Raw genomic sequence first — 23,307 nt, forward strand, 5'->3', positions numbered from 1 at the left:
AGAGACCAGAAGTGAGAATAACAGCATCCTCCCAGCTCCTCACACTTGGAAAAAAATAAATGACACACAGCATACAGTAATTGAGTAAGATACAGAGCACACCCTGTATGCTGGGTGACCCTGAGGACCTCCGTTAATATTTGGGAAGAAATAGCTGGAATGAGAGTCAATTCAGGGACCTCAAGGGTAAAGCCAGATAAATACTCTTTTGTGACTGTTATAGTATAGCCCCAAGCTTATGTGGCCTGAAAAATACAGTTTTATGTAAACCTTTTATGGCCAAACACCTACGCCAACCAACTAATAGGACTTCTGTGTCTGGTTATCTTATAAAACATAATGTTTTTTCAGCTCAAAATATATTTATTGAATGCTACTAGGTGTCATTGAACATCTGGCATATATCCTCAGGGAATGTTTCCTTTTTTTTTTTTTTTTTTTTTTATTTTGAGAGAGAGAGAGGGAGAGAGAGAATCCCAAGCAGGTTCCACACTGTCAGCGCAGGATAGAGGGCTCAAACTCACGAACCACAAGATCATGACCTGAGCCAAAATCAAGAGTGGGATGCTTAACTGACCAAGCCACCCAGGCACCCCAGCTGTACCAGGAATGTTCTGACACTGTTTTTTGCTTCAGCTTAAGTGTCACTTACTCAGAAGGGCTTTCATTGATTTTTTTGTGTGTGTGTTTATTTATTTTTGAGAAAGAGAGGGAGCGTGAACAGGGGAGGTGCAGAGAGAGGAGGGGACAAAGTATCTGAAGCAGGCCCTGTGCTGACAGCAGAGAGCCCGATGCAGGGCTCAAAGTCAAGAGCCATGACATCAGGACCTGAGCTGAAGTTGGACCCTCAACCTACTGAGCCACCCAGGCGCCCCAGGCCTTCATTGATTCTTAAACCACCCTTACTCTCTTTCAGGGTCCCCTGTTCCTTTTCTTCACTGCATCTACCAAAATTTATGATCAAATATTAATATCAACAATCTTTTTCAAATGCTGGTGGCTCCATAAGGACAGGAAACATATGTGTTGGGTTCACCGTTGTAGACCCAGCCCCTTGCAGAGGACCTTCCACTTAGAGTCAGTAAATCTTATTGATTCAAAGAATGAAGGCAGATTGGTCTTCTGTGCTTTTCTCTGCACCTGTGGCAGAATATAGCCACTCCTTAACTTCCTAGTTTACAGAGCTCCCATTCAGGAGTCCCGGAAGTCTAACTTTTCTGAATCCACATATCTTCCCAGGAGAGTGCACCTGATTCCTCTGGTTGAATCAAATGAGCACACTTCATCAGATTGGGTATGGTCAGGAGATTGGGCATCCCACTGTATAAACATGACTTTATTAGCTCATCTTTGTGCTCGAGGACAGGGATTGGCATTTCTTTCTCAGAGAAGGGGACGGATGAGGTCCCACAAATGGCCCCAACTACAAAAAAGCTTCAGGAGTTGTGAGGACAAAAATGAGTTTCTGTCCTCTAGAAGTTTCAAATAGAGTAGGAGGTAATAAGACAAACATCAAGTAACCACATTTGGAGTCAGATTTAAAAGGTATATAAATAATACGTTATGGGACTAGAGGGAAGATAAAGCAAACACTATAAAGTGATAAAGTCAGGGTATGAAAATATATACTCAACCTTGTTTTACCTTTGGCTTTAAAAAGGCTTTGAAATTGAAACATTATTTCCATTGAAAATATTGTTTTAAAGAAAAATATTGTTTCCTATCAGCTACAAATGACTTAAATGAAATGAGTTTGTTTCAAAAACAAGTAACATTTTGCCTCAATTTTAAAAAATCGAATGGTAACATAGCTGATATTGTAGTGTAAACATGAGAGTAAAAACATGACTGTAAAATATAAATTGTTTTTCTTTCTTGTGTGAGAAGTTGATGACGCTATGCTTCTCATGTTGAAAGGAATCTGTTTATTTTCCAAATCTAAAATTGAGAGATTAGTTTAGAGAATACTGAACAATGTGAATTCAATTCTTGCTTACATAAAAACATGGGGAAATGTGACCTTTTGCTAATTAGAAAGATAATAATTATCCATACATAATTTGAACTAAGCCTGCGTTTTGTTGTATTAAATCTGATGAACTCTATATTTTAAACTCCTGATCTATAAAACTGTAGTAACTATAACACAGACCTGGAGATTACCTCCATTTTATTTAAGCCACTGTCATCTGAGTTTTCCGTTTTATAAAGTTAGATATAAATCTAATTACAGTAACTTACTTCTCTTAACTTTAAGTTATGTACATAAAAAATTTACATATTTCCTCAAGGCATTCTTTTGATACCTTGATGGCCCTAAAGATCAATACCAAAAGTATAAGTCTGTGCTAATAACTACTAAAAGTGAGCTGCAAAATATTATTATTCCATTTTACATACCTGCCAGACACACAAAGAAAGGAAAACAACTTGTAAGAATCTGAATCAAATGTGGACAGGGACTCTCTAGGTGAAGCAAATAAAGACATTTTAAGTTCTGTCTACTTTATTTTCCAAATATCCTCAAGCCTCTCCAAAGATAGCACCATTTTGGAGAAATTGACCCGGACACTAAAGTTTGAAATGTAATCTTTCTCCTGTAAAACTTTTTCGAGTCAGGGCTTCAACAACTTCAGTGCGAACGTACCCAGTAAATTGAAGGACTGTGAATAATAAACATATAAAAAATAAAGTGCAATACAAAAGAACAAATGGTGGTGATTTTGGATCACTGTGGTGGCTTATCTGCCAGTTATTCCCACTTACTATCAAGACTAATCAAGAGTTAAATACAGAGAACAAACTGAGGGTTGACGGGAGTGGGGGAAATGGGTGATGGGCATTAAGGAAGGCGCTTGTTGGGATGGGCACTGGGTATCATATGTGAGAGATGAATCACTGCATTCTATTCCAGAAGCCAAGGCTACACTGTACGTTAACTAATTTGAGAATTAAAATTTTTAAAAGAGAACAATCACGAGTTAACCGTAAAGGGAAATGGAACTTTTCTTCCTAGATTGAGGTTTTTGAATTGTGTTTTTTTTGTTCAGATTATAAAGGTTTTAAATTTTTTTTTAATTTTAATTAATTTTGAGAGAGAGAGAGACAGAGCGTGAGAGGGGGAGGGGCAGAGAGAGAGGGAGACACAGAATCCAAAGCAGGCTCCAGGCTCCGAGCTGTCAGCACAGAGCCCAATGTGGACCTTGAACCAACAAACTGTGAGATCATGACCTGAGCCGAAGTTGGACGCTTGCAAATGCTTAACTGACTGAGCCACCCAGGCACCCCCAGATTACAAAGTTTTCATGCTACTATATGGAAATTGGAAATCACTGAAAGGTTTAAAGAGGAAAATAAAAATAATTATGTGTAATCTCACCATTAAAGAGTAACCACTGTTAATAATTACATGTATTTTCTCAAATCATATATGTGTGTGTATACATGTGTGTATAATGATTTTACTATTTATTGCTGCATCATCTGCATGCAACATAATTTGCTTAATTATTCTCCTGTGATTGGATATGTAAGTTATTAGCAATTTTTCGCTCTTGAAAATAATATTACTGTAAATATCTTTTAATATGTACATTATGGTTGAAGTTTCGGCTATCTCCATAAAAGATATCCCTCTGGGCATAAAAATTAAGGCTTTTGACTGGTACTGTTATATTGCTCTCTAGAAGTGTTTTTGCAAACTTGCAATCCCGTCCAATGGTCCCTGAGAGTGGCTGTTTCACATTAAAAATTTTTCTAATCTGTGCTGTGTATATATATATATATATACACACACACAGTGCCTCTTTAATTTGCATTTTCCACTATTCGAAACATTGAAAGATTTAAATATCTCTATTCGTGTTTTCCTTCTATTCTTGTGCAAAGAACCACTTTAGCCCTTTGTCCATTTTTCTGGAACTTGACACGATGTACGTAACTTCCATATTCTGACTTATTGTTTCAAACCTAGCAATGGCTCTGTAGACCTCACTTCCGCATGGGCTGATATTCTAACTAATCGCATTTCAGTTGACCCACCATTTTGCATTATCAAGATACTCTGTATTAGTGGAACTAAATAAATGAATGACTCTTCAGCTATCCAAATGGAAAACAATCTATAAATACCAAAAATGATTCCTATTATGTAAACACTTTAGAAGTTATCAAAATAATCCCGCAGGCAGTAAATTCCTTAAATTGGATAGAAAATGATTCAGAACTTCCTATTGACAGGTCACAAAAGTATATCTTGGAACACAAAAATAAATGCGGTATAAAGAGAGCTGAAACAGAATCATGAGGCATATTCTCTCTTCTTTCACTACTAAAAAGGAAAAAAAAAAAGTTACTACCTTTGACACAGTGATACTATGTTCCCTCCTTATGCCAGAACTAAGCTGTACTCACCATTCTATCCCTACCGGTGTGGCTTACTCTATCCTGCCCTCCTGGGGAATCCATACTGGAGCTCCCAACAGGGATGAACCGGCTTTTCTCCCCTTCCGTATTATGCATACTGCCCTAGACTGTTCCACCTGCTAGGGCACTTGGTAGCCTCACCCGCCCAGAAATGTCTCCACTAACGGTTCAGCACGCCTCCCTGGGCTGTGAAATTCTAACTTTAGACTGCAAGCCTTTCCGCAAAGCCCCTGGGAAAATTCAAAGCTTAACTAGCAGCATAAGAATGGTAGAAACACGGGGCACCTGGGTGGCTCAGTCAGTTGCATGTTCGACTCTTGATTTCGGCTCAGGTCATGATCTCGTGGTCATGAGTTCGAGCCTGTGTTAGGCTCTGCACTGACAGTGAGGAGCCTGCTCAGGATTCTCTCTGTCTCCCTCTCTCTCTCTCTCTCTGCCCCTCCTGCTCTCTCTCTCTTTCTCTCTCTCAATAAATAAATATTTTTAAAAATGGTGGAAACGATATAGTCCTGAAGTTTGGATAACTGGTTATGTCACTTACCAGCTCTGTGGCCCAGGTAAAGCAAGTTAGGTAACATCCCTGAGCTTCAGTTTCCTTCCCTTCCCTATGGCACCACTGGGAAGATCCAACTGTCAAAGGTGAGGTATATGGAAAATTTTGCCCCGTGCTTGCTTGCCACAAGGAAACTTGCCTGTCTTTTCATTCCCAGCCTTTTTGCAAGCACTTTTAAAAGTAGTAGATGCCACTGGGAGGCAGCATTTGCACACAAAGAACGAGTTCTCTCGCACGCCCACACATTCATGTCCACACATACTTTGCACATTCATACACACCCTCACACATGCATTCATGTGAACCCATGCATCACATTCACACGCAGATTCATGTACGCACATCGCACATACACGCGCGCACATACACACACGTGCTCACATGCCCTCAAACAACACACCCTCACATGAACAAACACACACTACCGCTTGAGGGATAAACTTGCTCACACATGTGCACACCAACCACACAACACTCCTTCACACACACACATTCACGTAAACACAGGCATCACACATTCACACACACACTTGGCCTACGTTCCAGGCTGTTTTCTTTTCTCTCTTTCTTTTATCTTTTTCCTCTTTCCCTTAGGGATTAATATGGGGAAATGATCCTCCGGGTAGATGGGAAATTTCACCGACGAATATTTATTCTGGAGTTTGGGAACTCAGAAACGAGACCCTATAATGTTGAGAGATTGATCAGTGTCTTAGAAACGAGAGAAATCATTCTCGAATACTATAAACCTCTTGCAGATATTATAGGACAGCGTGGAGGAAGAGTTAAACCATGGACACCTTTGCTTTTAGAAGTCTAACCAGCCATAATCCACGAGAAGAAAGCCAGTCATTGGGAAACCCATCTAGGGACCTCCATGTCTTGAAATAAGGCCTCGTTGGCCATGTGCAGCTTAGAGCATCGACTGGGTGTGCAGTCGCTAGTTAATTACTGTCACGTAACATGGGACGACAAATTCAGCCATGCCAGAATATTGGATGCCAACCAGCTCCTTAGCCATAATGTCACCCTTTCTCCACCTGGCTGCCTGTGGGGGGAGGAGGGAAGTACTTCCTGGACTGTCAGCAGGGGAGATCACTGCACGCTGGCTAAAGAGGGCATAGCTGAATTTTGATAACAGGCAACCTGTTGACCTAAGAAGAAAACCATCTGGGAAAGAGAACCTACTAATGTCGCTAAATGGACCACAGACTCACTAAATAGGGTCCTGCAATGGGGCAGTTTCTATGGATGGGACCCTCTAATCCAAATTGCCTCCTCAGGTTGCCAAAATAGATTTTTCTATGAAAATATCATTAAGTTAGAGGACTCGATGCTATGGCCTAAGCTTCAAAGCCTGCTCTGATTAATTTTTCAGGAAACCAAGCTTATCTAGCAGCCTGAAATGCCTCCCAATGAGCACAATGGTACAAAAGGCCATCCTCAACAAACCTACTAGATTCTAGGAGCTTCTTTGTGGGGCAGGCTCACCTTCCTCAGGCGGTGGGAAGTAGAGACGTACTGTAGGTTTCAAATTGGAGGGGCGCCTGGTGGCTGTCACTTAAGCGGCTGACTTCAGCTCAGGTCATGATCTCATGGTTCGTGGGTTCGAACCGCGCGTCGGGCTCTGTGCTGACAGCTCGGAGCCTGGAGCCTGCCTTGGATACTGTGTTTCCCTTGCTCTCTGCCCCTCCCCTGCTCGCACTCTGTCTCTCTCTGTCTCAAAAATAAACATTTTAAAAAAATTGGTTTTTAATTGGAGTGCTAGGCTCAGAAACTTTGGGCATTGTGAACACTGGGTGTTAGCAAATAACAGACGCGAAACTACAGTAATCAAGAGAGTGTGGTATTGGCAAAACAATAGACAAATCAAGGGAACAGAATAGAGTGCCCAGAAATAGACCACTGTAAATACATTCCACTGCTCTTTGATAAAGAAGCAAAGGCAATTCAATGGAACAGGGATAGTCATTTTCAATAAATGGTACTGGAATAAATGGACATCCACATGCAAAAAGATTAATCTAGACACAGATCTTATCCATCACTAAACTTAACTTAAAATAGCTCTTAGACCTAAATGTAAAGTGAAAAACTATAAAACTCCGAGAAGATAACACAGGAGCAAATCTAGATGATCTTGGGTATAGTAACTCTTTTTTCAGGTCCAATGTCAAAGACACAATCCATGAAAAAAATCATTGATAGGCTGGACTTCATTAAATTCTGCTCAGCATGGGGCACCTGGGTGGCTCAGTCAGTTAAGCGTCCAACTTTTGATTTCGGCTCGGGTCATGATCTCATGGTGCATGGGTTCAAGCCCCACGTTGGGCTCCACACTGGCAAAGGCAAAGCCTGCTTGGGATTCTCTCTCTCTCTCCCTCTGAGCCACACAGGCACCCCTGTGTGGTTTATTTTTATGTTGTTTGTGTCCTTTCAACATCCAGATGTCCCAAATCTTCTTGAAAGCAGGTATTGCTTCAATGAGATAATATTGAAAAGCTTACACCAATTGGTAGATGGCTGTTGCCCAAAAGTTCTGAGCACCAACCATGAGGCCACCAGCTCTTCCCATAAGACCTCCCATCCTGCTTTCACATGGTTTAACAACTGAAGGGGAGTGCCTGGTATATGATACATCAGGGGGCTTCAGTCCCAACTCCCCATCCCAGCCCCCAGTACAGGACCACCACCCATTCTAAGTGGCCACATATCCTACTGATCATACCCTTGAAATAGGTCATGGGAAATAAATACTTAAGTAAAGAATCCTCCATTGGGTATGTTCCTTCATTGGGTATAAGCTGGACTATAGGACTTCAAAAATTCTGGATTATGTCTTTGCTGATCCCAGTAGGTTAATGACCTTGTGAAAGAACAGGAAAGCTTAATTTTGAGTTTTTATTAAAAGGCTCTCAGAGATTGAGCAAAAGGTCTTAGAGCTCAGTTCTACATTACAAAGGTCCCCAGTAACCAACCACCAGATGCCAAAGAAAATCATTACTGACTTTCACTGCTTCCTAGCTCTGTTCAAGTGAGCTGAGGCAAAGTGAGCAATTTAAATTTTTTTCTATGTATTTTGAAATTTTGAAATAATAAAATTAAGTGGAAAAGTATTTTCAACCAAGGGGAGGATAATAAAAAATATATATATATATATATATATATATATATATATATATATATTCTTGGGGCGCCTGGGTGGCTCAGTCGGTTAAGCATCCAACTTCAGCTCAGGTCATGATCTTGCAGTTTGTGAGTTCGAGCCCCGCGTCGGGCTCTGTGCTGACAGCTTGGAGCCTGGAGCCTGTTTCAGATTCTGTGTCTCCCTCTCTCTCTGCCCCTCCCCTGCTCATGCTCTGTCTCTCTCTGTCTCAAAAATAAATACAATGTTAAAAAAATTTAAATATATATATATGTATACATATATCCATATATATATATAATATATACATATATATACATATATATAAATATATATAGATGTATATTATATATATGTATTATATATATATATATTCTTTCCTTTTCTGGAACAAACCTTGCGATCATGTCTAGGGCAGGAGGAGATGTTCTAAAACTTTTACTGCTGTCTTGCCATTCCTAGACCTGTGAGGTGGAATGAGGGAGAGGCCCATTCGAAAATTAATATGTAGCAAGTTAAAGAAGACAGTCGGTCTAAAACTTTGTGCTAAGCGAGGAAGTCCAGAGTGGATGGCTCTTTTGTTCAGCAAAATCCTAAAATAGGACTTTTTGGTTTATGAAGGGAGGTACAACAGTCTCAGACCCAACCCCTAATACCCAGAGAGAGAGGGAGGCATAGATAATAAATACAGAAGGAAAGGATTGAGGAAGAAAAAGCAAAATTGTTTTTTAAGGCTAAGTAATGGGATTGTGGAGATTTTGAATGACCACCTGGGAGGGAAGGAAAGGAGGAAGAACAGAGAAATTTCTTGTAGATGAAATCTGCCCCACCCCCCACACCCCCACAGGGAAGCAGGTCAAATCCTGATGAAGAAGCATCAGTTAGGAAATAGCTACGGGGAGATAGATTTCAGGAGTAGTGAGGGGTAATATTTGTGGAGCTGGCAAAGAGAAACAACTTTTTTCAGGACTTTTATAAACTGGGAATAAAGAGACCCTGGGGCAGTAGCTAGAAGAAGATGTCAGTCAACAGGAAGGATTTTTGTAATGGGTCATATCACTGTGCATTTATATACTAATAGAAATGGTCCAACAGAATGGAAAAAAAATTAAAATGTAATATTGCTCAGGGCAGGGGCAAAGTCCTTCAGTAGGAGAAGGAGCATGAGGTCCAGTGAATAAGGTTTGCCCTTAGGTGGGAACTCAAGAGTTTATCCATGGCAACAAGATGGAGGGCAAGGAACCTGGTACAGATCCTGGCTAAGTTGACAGATTTGGTCATGGGAAGATTTTTTTCTAAGGTCTTCTATTTTCTTGGTGACACAGGAGCAAGAATATCAGGAGAGAGAGGGGAGAGAAGGTGGTTTGAGGAGGGTTTGGAAGAGACGTAGCCATGTTGGAGAGGAAGGGAGTGAACAAACTAGAAAAATGCGCTAAGACCGCCAGGCAGAGCCGAGGGCTCATGTGACGGTTCTCTGGAGCATTCTATGAAAAATACTGCAGTTGCCTTAGGTGAGAGCATTTGAGAGTACAGTGAGGGAGAGGGGAATGGAGTTTCTGGATAATCGGGTACACTTTCCCTTTCTTAGCCGTGTTCCGCGTATTTGTGTTTTTGACCCAGCTAACATAAGTGAAGTCAGCCACCATGCCGCAGTGACAGAGGCAATAAGTTCAGTCACTTTATTTTCCCACTTCTGTTATGTTCCTTGGACAAACACCGATACAAGCGTGGCATTTCATTTTGACTCTGTAAACCCATTTAGCACGGCTTCACATCGGATGCATCGGTTTTCCAGAAAGCCAGAGAGCTATGTTCTGTTTGGGAAGGAAAAGACAAAGATTCTAAGAGGAACAATCATTTCTTAAACTTGGCAAGTAGCTAAGCCAAATCAAATACGTTGCACAAACGTGTGGAAAAAATTTAATTATATGAATAAAGCCATTTATGTTTTTGTGAATAAAACCATTTATGTTAAAGGTTGAAGTGATGGCAGAAAACATCACGGAGATGATAAGGCACGCATATCCAAGAGAGAAAATAAAAGGTTCTGCGTAACTCTGACAGTCAAGATTAAAAGAAAAAAAAAACAACATTGTATCAGCCTTTTATTTATTCTCCCATGCACTAACAGCACGGCATCTGTCTGAACACTGTAAGAGACAATAGCCCGAAGAAATACATCAACAAAGCTCTGTTTGGTGTTTTGTTGGTTTTTTTTTTTTTTAATTATCCTCTTGTAATATTTTGTGTACTGATTTGCACTAGGCTTAATGTCCTTTGTCAATTTCAGTATTTCACATCTCACCAGGGCTCGGCTATATTTTGAAAAACAACAATTTATCCAGTGCATTTATGACTATTTGTGATTAGAATAACTGTCACTGTTGGAGCGCTTACTCCACGGCATGGATATGTCTGATAATCAAACCTCCGAAGTGGATTTGGTTTACTAGTTATCCTTCCCTTCTCCGTCTCTACCTGGTCACTTCTCAAACCCCTCTCTTCTCTAACTTCCCTGCCCAGTATAGGGCTGTCAACATTCTTGGAGCACTTCTAAATTTGGAGCCAATAATAGCTTCAGCCTCTGGCCTCTTCCTTCACAGTGACAGAGATATTTAAACGCTAACCCTGAAAACTGTAAAGGTTGGCCGTTCTAAAACCTGCTCATTATACGCTTCTTTATCTCACACAAAGATAATCCCATCTTCCTTAAAATATTTTTGCTCTAATGAATACTTTGCTCTACTGGATACTTTTCAAACTCTGGGAATTGCTGACGAAAGGGAAAAAAAAATGTTAGAAGATCTATATACCAATTACCATTACCATGAGTTACTTTGTAACTGGGGTGAGTTCTCTGTAATCGGGGAACAAGAGGTGGTAAATATTGTTAGTATTCAATATTTCATTCAATGTTATTACTGTTATGATTCGAGCTTAATCTGGAATTATACAAGATTGCATAATTCACCTCAACATTCATTGACTAAAACCGCAACCCTGAATTGTAAGGGAAAGAATTGGAAAGGAGAATGTTAACACAAGCGGAGGAAAGGATCGTTTTATCGCTTTGTCCTGCTCTTTCCTCCTGCCCGTACTCTCTTTTTAAAAATCCAGTGGTAGGGGCGCCTGGGTGGCGCAGTCGGTTAAGCGTCCGACTTCAGCCAGGTCACGATCTCGCGGTCCGTGAGTTCGAGCCCCGCGTCAGGCTCTGGGCTGATGGCTCGGAGCCTGGAGCCTGTTTCCGATTCTGTGTCTCCCTCTCTCTCTGCCCCTCCCCCGTTCATGCTCTGTCTCTCTCTGTCCCAAAAATAAATAAACGTTGAAAAAAAAAATTTAAAAATCCAGTGGCCAAACTGACATGGCTTCTTATAACCATTATGTAATACAAGTACTTATTATGGTGAGGGTCAAGTGGAATCCTAGCTAAAAGTACCAGTGTAAAACTTACCCTTGAAGCATTTGGGGATTTCAATGGTACCATCTATACACTGAGCATCCTCTGTATAGCTACATTTCTTTTCCTTATTTTTGCAGAAGAAAGAAACCTTTTCACCATGTAGCATTCCATCCTTAAATTTCTCTTGAAGCTTTACTCTCTCTCCTTGGTATAGCACAGTAGCTTTTTTAACAGATAATTTACAAGAAGCTGAAAGAGAGAATATCTGTAATCAAGACTTAGGAGTTCAGTTAGTCCTTCTGGGGACAATGCAGCATTTGAACCAATAGATTAGTACAACGGAGACAAGTTGCTCAAGACAAGAAGATTCCAAGAATGTTCCTAGTGAGTGTGTCAGTGTCATTGCTGGTAGCAGTTGTTTATTAACAGAACCGTTAATTACGGCTTCCAAGATGGCCTTTGCTCCCCCCGCAGCAGCCACCTAAGAAGGTCAACACAGACGCATCAGATTTTAGCTCCGGTGAAAAAGGACTTCCACCAGATACTGCCATTTCATATAAACCTCCACTGTCCCACTTAGATCCCATTCATTGAGGCAGTGCCACCATCCATCAGCCACTGTGAGAGTTGGCTGATAACAGCTCACAGATGCTCCTTTCTCTGAAAAAATTGCCCTCAGCCTTAAGGGAGCCACCTCTCCTGGGAGCAAATCAGTCCCCACACCGAGGGAACAGCCTCTAGCCAATGACGACTGATAAGAGGAATACAGAAAGCAGGTCCCCATGCTTTTTGGTGGGATCAACTCTGGGGTAGAATTCATGGTCCAGCAGCTCCCAAGAGCATGCAACTGAAACTAGACTCCAGCTGAGACTACATGTTTGTTCAAAACGTCGTCTCTGGATCTGCAGCAGCAGCACTTGGGAACTTGGTAAAAATGCAAATTCTCAGGTGATTCCATATCTACTGAATCAGAAACTCTGTGTTTAAACAAGCCCCCCGGTGATTCTGGGGCACAGTGAAGTTTGAGAAGCAGTGCCCTACTCTATTCCACCAGCCTCACTCTCTCCTGAGACACTCACTGAATAAATCATCTACACTTGAATCCCTGTCTCAGGCTCTGCTTCGAGGCGACTCCAACCTAAGACACTAATTATACATCATTTTTCCTGCTGTGCCTAACTTCCTTTTCTGCTCAAGCTGCCCAGCCCCGCAGCAACCTGAGCAGAAATATAGTGCCGGGTTGTCCTTTGCATACGCGTGACACAGGATCAAGGACAGACACCTAGTTGAAAAGGAACCAGTGTTTCCAGGAAAAGACGCCCGTTAGTGATAAGTCTTTGGTTGAGACGTCCACCAGAGTCAGCCAGGTTTGAGGTGACTAAGCAGGGACACATGGAGATGAGAGAGACCACAGGGCCACTGAGATATGGAAAGAGTAGCAATGGGGCCTGATTTTCAATCCTCAGGAGGACCAGTTGTATTCCATTTCCTCACCTTCAATGTCCACGTGATTGCCTGTTGCTCATTTATGATAAACCCTCATTTCCTTGAACTAGCTTTTAACGTGTGGTTGGTTTTTGCAACGACGAGCAGAATCTGCACTCGAACAAAGCAGAAAAGGACGCATGCAGGAAACCCATACAATCCTCCACCATGGGATCAGTGCTTGCAAAGGATTTGTTTATCTCCCACAGTCTCATCTCAAACAAGCTTGCTAAGCACGAAGCTCCCCCGTGCCCATGTGAGTCCTAAAGTCCTTCACATACCAATAACCGTGAAGGAAGTCTGAGCAACAAGTAGAAAATGACTGGAACAAAAAAATGGCAAGTGAGGGCAATCCACTGGATAAATTCAAGATGTGTGAAGACCACACCCGTATCTCATACCTTTACAACTTGGCTGAGCGGACCAGTTTCCAGATTTGTTACATTCTACTTCTTGTGGGCCATCCAAGACATATGTATCATGGCAACCATAGGTGGCTTTATCCTTGTAATAAAGCGTTTGTTTTGCAGGGTAGTTCACAAACCCATTGTCTGGTCTTGATGGGAATGGGCATTTTACTTCTAAAAAGTGTATTCAATAAAACATATTAGTATGATAAATAGTAGACTGTCGGTTATGAAATAGTTGCATTCCGGTCTCCACTACCCCCATAGAGTCACTGGGTGCTCCTGTAGCTGCAATAGAATTTCTATGTGCTTAATTCTGTCCCTCTTATCTTAAGCTCACAAGCCCCTAGATATTAAAAAAAAGAAGCAACAATGCTTTGAAAGTAAATCAGTGAGCTACCAAGTTCTTTGGGATCTCATACAATCACAGGGTATTATTTATTCCATACTTTGTCTCCATGCAGTCTAAGAGGGTGGGTTTGAAAAAAGAAAAAAAAAAAAAAGAGTCCATCTCTTTTAATCAACAAACCATGAAATTAAAACACAAAGACTCCCTCCACGCATACTAGCACACCATTATTGGATTTCAAATGTTAAATCTAATTCTTATGAATGTCTTCAGTCTATACGCGAAGCCAGCATGAAATGTGAAGAAAAAACATGGTGCTGCTTCCTGGCACTTGAATCCTTGAGTCTATAATAATACTTCAAACAAACAAACAAAAACAGCCCAAGGAAGAAAAGAAAAGCCCTTGTCTATAGAAGAACGCAAGCTAATTAAAAATAGAAGAAAAGATGGAAAGTGCCGGTTTACGACCCCCAATGTCGTAATTGACTAAGTCGAGGATTATCAAAGAATCTTAACAAAACCATTTAACTTGAATCTAATCAACCAGATTCAGATTATGGAACATTCTACAAGGCAACTAGCCTGTACTCTCGAAAAATGTCTAGGAAAGACAACTAAAAAGGCAAGTGATCATTCTTTTTTTTTTTTTTTTTTAATTTTTTTTTTTTTTCAACGTTTATTTATTTTTGGGACAGAGAGAGACAGAGCATGAACGGGGGAGGGGCAGAGAGAGAGGGAGACACAGAATCGGAAACAGGCTCCAGGCTCTGAGCCATCAGCCCAGAGCCCGACGCGGGGCTCGAACTCCCGGACCGCGAGATCGTGACCTGGCTGAAGTCGGACGCTCAACCGACTGCACCACCCAGGCGCCCCGCAAGTGATCATTCTTAACCGAAGGAGACTAAACCGCATGTGTGATGCTTGGCGAGATCCCACGTAAAACAAAACACATGGATAAAAAACACTTCCCGGTCAGTTGGGGGAAATTTGCATATGACATAAATGGTGTTGTTTATATTATTATAATAGCCCAAGTTATTATTGGTAATAACGGAACACACGGTAAATGTCTTGTCAACAGTGACAATGTTCTTGTTCTCAGGACATTCGTGCTGAAGTATTATGGGTAAGTATTTATGTCAAGATGTGTCACTTTATTTTCAGATGGTTCAGGAAGAAAAAGCATCTGTCTATGGAAAGAGAGAGGGAGACAGAGAAAGTCACAACATGCTGACAGTTGATACATCTAGGTGAAAGGTTGAAGAAGAAAAAAAGAACCTAGTGCTTAGGACTTGGGAGAATTAAATGAGGTGACACATGTACAACATGAGACCAGTATGTGGCCCAGGATTTAAGTCCCACAAAAGGTGCTAGGTATTATTAGTAGTAGTTCCCCATGGTAAAAAGCACTTATGTTTTGAATCATTTGAGAGATATCTATAATATCTACCATAGGAGAAAGTAGCAGTCCTTAGTATAATTCCTGGTGGGCATGATAAACTCTACAATTTGTTTACTTGGTTTGCAGTCGACAAATTCAAAGATAGCAATGATAGGTCAATTTAAAAGGGGAAGAATTTTGACAATTTTTTAAATCGAATATTCTCGTAATTCTTAAATTTAGGGACACCATAAAAGCTTGTAGCGATCTGACTACAGCCTAGTTTTTCACCTTCGTCTCCCAGGACTCCCCACTATAACGCTGGCTTCTCTTGACCAACCTCACCATGATATCCAGTTGTCCGTGCACACACCCTGTTGTTTCACACCTCCCTGACTTTCCACATCCTGTAGCCCTGTGGCATGCCTTCCGCTCATTCTCCATGTCTCTGGGAAGCTCTCCCAGGTGGCCCCAGACAGGTCATTGCATTATATATATCTCTTCTGGGGTGAGAAGCCAGGTTTCATTCATCTGGTATCCCCAACACCTATCCGCATGGTGGATGCCAATAAACATTTCTTGGAAAAGGCCGCCGGAAACACTCAACGATCATGGAATTTTCCATACTTTTCAAAAATGGGATTCTACACTGTCATGCTAATTTTGTCTTGTCATTGCACCTACCTCTGCATTCTGGTAATGTAGTCCAATTTCCGTGTGCTGTGCAGGTAACTGTATCATTTCCAAACATGGCATAGTGTGGCAAGCATTCAAAGACGGCCTTGTTTCCATAGATGGAGTTGTTTCCAGCCAATGGCTTATAAACACTAAGTGTTGCAAACTTAGGTATGGCTGGTGGAGGGCAGGTTACAGCTGGAAAAAGAAGGAACAATCACTTTTATGAAAATAGCTGAGTCGTTTAAAGATACTCTTTCCAGAATGGAAAAAAAGAAAAAACAAACAATGATTAACTTGAGAAAATGCAAAATTTGATCAAATGCTAGGGTAAAAATAACCAATTGTAGAAGTCAAAAAGGAAAATATGATCTGAAAATCAGATGTCTGTATCAGTCAAAAAACTAAAAAAAAAAAAATGAAGTAAATCCAAGTCTTGTCAATATTGTCTGTGACAGTAACACAATGCATACGTTTCCATAAGTCTTTGATCCAAATGCTGCCTTGGAAGATGTTTCTGGAAGTCAGAATTGGTAGAGGACCATCCTGCATTAATTGCTGATGACGGCACTCAGTACAAAGTCATTTGTGACTTCGACGTCCCACTGCTAGTTCATGTTTCTTTGTTCCTACTGAATATGTCCTGCTTTTGCCCTCTGTATGTTTGGAGCTCACATAAGTGGCTTTATGTGGAGACACAGGGGCTGTCATCCTGACCTGACTAAGATGGGGTTTCAATAAGTCCAGGAAGTTGGTGCAGACGGGGATGTGATTTCATTTGGATTATCTAGATCCCTGCTGCTCAAAGTGTGATCCGTAAACCAGCAGCATGGGCTTTGCCTGGAAACTTCTTAGAACTCCGGAAGCTCAGACCTGACCCCAGACCCATGAATCGGAATCTGCATTTTAACAAGATGTCCAGGTGATTCACATGTACAGTAAAGTGTGAGAAGCACTCATTTAGATTAGGCTGCAGCTAAAGTAGGCTTCGTGTTTGCAACCAAGAAGAAAAAGTGACTTTACATAATCAATATAAATCTGCTTATGAGGGAAACTATAAGAACCGTGGTGATTCTGGGGCACCTGGGTGGCTCGGTCGGTTAAGCATTCGATTTCGGTGCAGGTCATGATCTCACAGTTCACGAGTTTGAGCCTCGTGTCGGGCTCTGTGCTGACAGCTCGGAGCCTGGAGCCTCCTTTGGATTCTGTGTCTCCCTCTCTCTCTACCCCTCTCCCGCTCACGTTCTGTCTGTCTGTCTGTCTGTCTCTCTCTCTCTCTGTCTCAAAAATAAAGACATTTAAAAAAATTAAAAAAAAAAAAAAGAACCATGGTGATTCTTACCACTGAGTAAAAAACTCTACTTAATTTATCCTTAAAAAACACTTTTTTTTGGTAGTTCACATTTCCTTAAACTATCATTTATTTGAAATTGCTTTACTTTTTCACTGGCTTTTGCTAGGACAGACCTCTCTGGAATGTTCAAGAACCATAACCGTTATTGGAATGCGCGGGCCCCCTGGGCAAAGATGGGACTCCTATGAATCACGAGTTAGGGAACATCAGAGCATCCCTCCCTATGTAAGCAATGCCCAGAGCCGACACTGGTTGCATGGGTGAATGTCCCCGGAACAAACCAGCAGTGTTTTTTGAAGGAATCCCACTCTGCTCCTATGATCCAAGGCCCTTTGATGGAGTCTAAGCTCCCTGCTAAGGTTGCTTCCGTCTCTCCCTCATCACTAGACACGCTTGCTAAGGGCAGACCGAAGTCTCCATTAGCCATGTAGCCTCAGTGCTGAGAACATGCTATGGCACGTGTGGGGTCCCCACTACACGGTTATAGAATACATGAATGGGTGAATGAATACATGAGTGAACGAGGTTCCAGACTGGGAGGAAGATGTTTGATCTCACTGTTTCCAGTTCTTCTAGTCAAATGGTGGCAGTCCCTGATTGACCAATGCCACACAAATCCAAGCTCTTGCCAAACCACCGCGATAGTGACAGAATGAGTAAACCCAGGTATCCCTGCCTCTACCAGGTGGGGGATACAAATGTGTTCACGACTAGAACGCTCCCCTGTTGTCAGTCCAAAGGGGTTGTTACATCCTCTGAGATAAGAGGATTATCCAGACGAAGCCTCCCCAGAAGGATGAGCGGCCATCGAATGGAGCCAGGATGGAAGGATTTCCAGGGCTTGGAAGGTACAGTGCTAAAACCAGCAAAGTCCCAGGCACACCAGCTAATCGCTCTCCCCATAACGGGGGACCCACAGACTCACGAGCACAGACAGGAAGGTCAACACTCCATCTTCCCTCCTCAGTGCATTTAGCAGAACTAGCTCCGCTCAGATAAAACCTGCAAAAGGAACATGTAATCCATCAAGCAGTAAAATGACCCATCGATGGCATCTCAAATGTCTTCTCCGCTGAGCACTGCCTCAGATTAATGCTGCTGACGGCTTCCCCATTTTGTAATGCAGTTTCCCTGAGGAGCTCAGCACTCACTGGAGGTTCATCAAATCTCCCACCTCAGGGCTGCAGGGGACTCACTGAGGAATGAGAGTGTTCCGTAGATGTACATGTAGAAACCAAACCCCCAAAAGTGAATCAAACTGAGCTATGGCTACTATTCATTTTCCAAAACTATTCAGTCCACAGACACAAATGGGTAAAAACAACGCAGTACATTTCCACTGAAAATATAGCATTGTCTCCTCAAAGCCAATCGTTTCAAGGTCCTTTTTCATCAGGCCCACAGTTAATTGGTGTTCAGATGAAAGGAGTCCATTTCTCTTTCACACATAGTATTTCTTAATTTCCAATCCCAAACAAGAACCCTAAGTAAAACTTTGCCCTAATGTGCAAACAACATGCAATTAACAACGTCACTGTCTTTGCTCATAACACTGTTATGTGCTCATAGCACTGTCTTTGCTCAAACACCACTGTCTTTGCTCATAAGGCAAATGAGCTATATGACTGACCGTATGTGCTTTCTTGCTGGGGATCCTGTACTTATCATGTGAGGATTGACAGAACTATGTTCTACATCATCATGCTCCCAACCTTCTCCAAAGAACCTTCTAGAGACTCCCAAGTCAGTCAACCAAATCAGGTTCATAACTAAAGCCCAAGTCCAAATCCTAAACTATTTAAACCTTCATGCCAAGATTTGTCTCAGAGATTATAAAGAATTATCATCCAGTTTTAATCGTTCCAATGTACCTCCTCAGATGAGTAATTAATCAGGAGAAGGAAAGTTTGATACACTAGTGACTTCATATTTTACTAGCTGTTATATTCTCCATCCCTTACCCCATCCCAACACCACTGCAGTATAGTTAAAAGCAGGACTAAAATCGATTTGTTTTCAGCAAGTCCAGGCTGAAGGCTACAAATTAAATATGTCTTGATATTTAGCTTAAGGGCACAGAAATGTTCTTCCACATCTGTTAGAAGTCTTTACCCGGTGTTGCAAGAAAAACTGATGCTGTTGGGATATTCAAAAGTTGTGTAGCGTACAGCTCCATTTTCTAAGATTCCAGCGAAAGGACATACTCTGGCTGTAAATTGAAGATAGAAAAGTACATTTTAATTTATAGAATTTTTCATTAAAATAAAACCATATACACTCATTCCTGTTCTTTGATCCAATAACTCTGCTGGTAACTATTCTAAGAAAATTACGCAAAATTAGTTAAACGATAACTAATGCCCCAAAGGGGCTCATTGCACCTCAAATAACAAAAATTGGACAGGCTAAACGTTTACCATCCGGTGACTGATTTGACTAATTGTGAGAAATCAACAGTTGAACTCTTATGCAGCCAGCAAAATATGAATTACAAAGACCATGATAGTCAGTGTTTGTGCTATGCTGACGAAAATAGAAAAATGCAAAATGGCACCTACTCACTGCAGTGATGCAAAACTATAGGTGGAAAGTAACTTGAAAAAAAATAAAATTGTTACTATTTCAGAGTTATGGCTGATTTTTTTTTATTGTTTATTTATTTTTGAGACAGAGAGAGACAAAGCATGAACGGGGGAGGGTCAGAGAGAGGGAGACACAGAATCTGAAACAGGCTCCAGGCTCTGAGCTGTTAGCACAGAGCCCGACGCGGGGCTTGAACTCACGGACCGCGAGATCATGACCTGGGCCGAAGTCGGCCGCTTAACCGACTGAGCCACCCAGGCGCCCCTACGTTATGGCTGATTTAAATAAAACATTTCCCCTATAATGTTATAACTGTTTTCCATTAAAAATAACATTTAGTCCTTTTTCAGTCAAAAAGCATAGTAAAATTGGGGCACCTGGGTGGCTCAGTTAGTTAAGCGTCTGACTCTAGATTGTGGCTCAGGTCATGATCTCACGGTTTATGAGATCGAGCCCCATGTCAGCCTTGTGCTGACAGCATGGAGCCTGCTTGGAATTCTCTCTCTCCCTCTCTCTCTGTCCCTCCTCTGCTCATGCTCTCTCTCTCTTTCTCTCTCTCTCAAAGTAAATAACCATTTAAAAAATGTTCTTAAAATTTAAAAAAGCATACTAAAATCACTTGTATGAAATGTATGATTTTTCACAAAGGTCGTGTTCCCATGACCAAATAACCAGAGCTCAGATAGGTCCATATAGTTATTTTTACTGCTTAATTTCTACATAAAATTGCCAGAAATTCTATTGGGTTGATTGCTCAATATTTGACTGTAAAAAGTAATGCTGGCGTAAACCACAGAACCATGTTCTGAGAAATAAAGAAATGCAGCCATCCTCCATCAGGCAGTAGCAATAAGTTTATACTTAAATGTTTATATTACATTTATATAAAATATTACAATTTATTATAAATTATGGTTATAGAATCATATTCTATTTATATAATTATATTTACTATAAAGTATGATATGATTATATTAAATCTGCCTTCATTTTGAGGCAAAGTCCAAAAATCTGATGATTCCTCATGTTTTGCTTTTTCATGAGTCCCTTTGGCATCTGTCTAAATTTCAGGGTATCTGCACTTTTTTATCACTTCTGCAGTGTTTCCCTCTCTTTTATCCTAGCACGTCTCTCTTTTTTTTTTTTTAAAGTTTATTTATTTCGAGAGAGAGTGTGTGTGTGTGTGCGAGCAGGGGAGAGGCAGAGACTGCGGGAGAGAGAGAATCCCAAGCAGGCTCTGCACCCTCAGCACGGAGCCTGAGACGGGGCTTGAACCCATGACCTGAGCCGAAGTCGGACGCTCAACCAACTGAGCCATCCGAGTACCCCCCGCAGGTCTCTTTTTTACATCTCTTCTAGTTCTGGGCTCACCTCCTCCTCTCTAAATAGCACCCATCGCCCTTGGTTTCCCCTCCAGTGGACATACTCCCCAAGCCCTCTTGATTCTTCACAGCCCTCCACTCCTCGTCTCTGCTGGCTCGCCGTGCCCTGAGCATGACGAGGTAGGTTAGCCCCACAAATGTCCAGAATCCCAATGAGGGGGGGAGCATGTGAGAGAAGGCACTGACTTACGTATACACTTCAAGGTGTTGATGGGCCAAATTCCCGTGAGAGGACATATAAACCTCCTCATCCCACCCCGGGACACGTAGCCCGGCTGGCAAGAGTAGACTATCTGCTCCCCGGGGTCATAGGATGCTTTTACTGGAACGACTATGGCAAACGGTAAATCATCTGGTTTGGGACAGGCTGAAATAGAGCACAAAGCGGTTAGTTAAGAAATCTACATTTGCATTTTTAAGCTCAGCTAGCCCGTAAATGAAAAAACTACTTAATGCCGTCAACAATAACTCTGCCAAGTTCGGTACCAAATACTCCGTATAGGCAATATCTCATCTCATCTCCTCAACTGCCCTTTGAAGGGTACTCTCATTATCCCCTTTTTACAGGTCAATACTTTGAGACTTCAATTGCCTGAATATCTCAGGGAGGAGCTTTAAGCGTGGCAATATCGAAGAATCCGTATCAATCCAGTCTCCCCAGCATCCACCCGAAAGAGAATTTAAATTAACATCATCGATCCCTGTCACGTACTAGGGGGTTGGATATATTAATTATATTTGCAAAAGCAAAGAGTACTTACTCCGGCCTGCAGTGGCGACATGGCAGAGAAAACTCGAGAACAAGACGAGCACCAGAGAAATCATTGTGGATGACTCACACAGGCACCACCAAAGTGGCTTCCTCCACTAAAAAGAGGGCTGCAAATAGAAAAGTGCTTAAATATTAACCTTTTTTCTGTGTACTTTCATCTCTGTAAATAGAAGGTAAAATACCACAATTCGAAAGGAACTCTGAGACCTACATTCTTTAATCATTTACCTCCATTTCTGTGAGTCTGTTGTGAAATCTTTGGCAAACGATTTCTGTCTTTGTCACATTGATTTTAATGGCCCAACACGGTGTGTTATTGCCTCCGATAGAATCCTGGTGATTCCCAGATGGTCCAGCCTCTAATCCAACCTTCTCATCGTCCATCCTTCATCTTGTGCACTTGGGTGGTGCACCAGAAGACTGGAACACCTGCTTCCCCGACAACCTTGACATAGAAACGTAGGACCATCTCTGGTTTTGGTCTCCACACCTCTAAAATGATATTTCAGTTTCCAGATGTGTGATTCTTAGGAACATCCTCATGGAGGCATCTAGAACTATATAACGCCTAAAAATCCGAGTTCAGCATCTTCGCTCTCTCTCTCTCTCTCTCTCTCTCTCTCTCTCTCTCTCTCACACACACACACACACACACACACACACACACACACAAAGTGATGATTTCTCCCAGATTCCTGTTTTACCTAGTTAGTAACAAGAGCGTCCTGGGAGCTCCAGGTGCAACCTTAAAGCGATCCTTAACTCCTCAAACTCCTCACATCAAATCAACACCATGTGTCATTCTCAATACTTCTCAACTCTGTCCAGGCAGATTTCTAGATCTGGTTTAGGGATTGGAAAGTTGACGTGAAGTTACAAGTTGGGAATCAGAGAAGAAAAGAAGGTGAGTAGGAGGAGAGAATGGCCATTGCTTGGAGGGTTCAGAGAGGACCAGCCATGATTTCTTAGTTCTCTCATGCATCCTTTGCTTTAAGGGACTGAATAGACAAGTGGACAATGGCCAGATGATATATAAAAGTGGAACTCTGGGGCACCTGGGTGGCTCAGTAGGTTGCGCCTCTGACTTCGGCTCAGGTTGTGACCTCATGGTTTGTGGGTTCAACCCCACACCGGGCTCTGCGCTGACAGCTTGGAGCCTGCTTTGGATTCTCTCTCTCCCCTTCCCTCTGCCTCTCACCTGCTCTCTCCTTCTCTCTCGAAAAAAAATAAATATATATATTAAAAAAAAAACTAGAACTCTGACCCATAATTTCTGTAGCAACCAATCCAGGAAGCCAAACGACAACCTCCATAGCAATTGGCCCAACTTAGGACAAACTGGAGAAAGTCAAATATGTTCTTTAATCAATCACACAGGATGCCCAGCTTCTAGTCA

The 23,307-nt window shown here is 41.7% G+C and overlaps 1 protein-coding gene across 1 annotated transcript; it reads right to left on the reverse strand.

The window, feature by feature from the left end:
* Nucleotides 1–9,881: 9,881 nt before the first annotated feature.
* APOH (apolipoprotein H) lies at nucleotides 9,882–21,964 on the reverse strand. Its single transcript, XM_047080387.1, has 8 exons — nucleotides 21,901–21,964; nucleotides 21,330–21,506; nucleotides 19,287–19,383; nucleotides 18,100–18,176; nucleotides 15,830–16,018; nucleotides 13,410–13,589; nucleotides 11,575–11,772; nucleotides 9,882–9,937 (listed from the first exon to the last, which is right to left on the reverse strand). The coding sequence occupies exons 1-8, from the start codon at nucleotides 21,962–21,964 to the stop codon at nucleotides 9,882–9,884; spliced, it is 1,038 nt and encodes a 345-aa protein (XP_046936343.1).
* Nucleotides 21,965–23,307: the final 1,343 nt, after the last annotated feature.

The sequence above is a fragment of the Lynx rufus genome, unplaced genomic scaffold, assembly GCF_022079265.1.
Source record: "Lynx rufus isolate CCGP_SWC_20201006 ecotype Redwood Valley unplaced genomic scaffold, mLynRuf1.p SCAF_18, whole genome shotgun sequence".
NCBI lineage: Eukaryota > Metazoa > Chordata > Mammalia > Carnivora > Felidae > Lynx > Lynx rufus.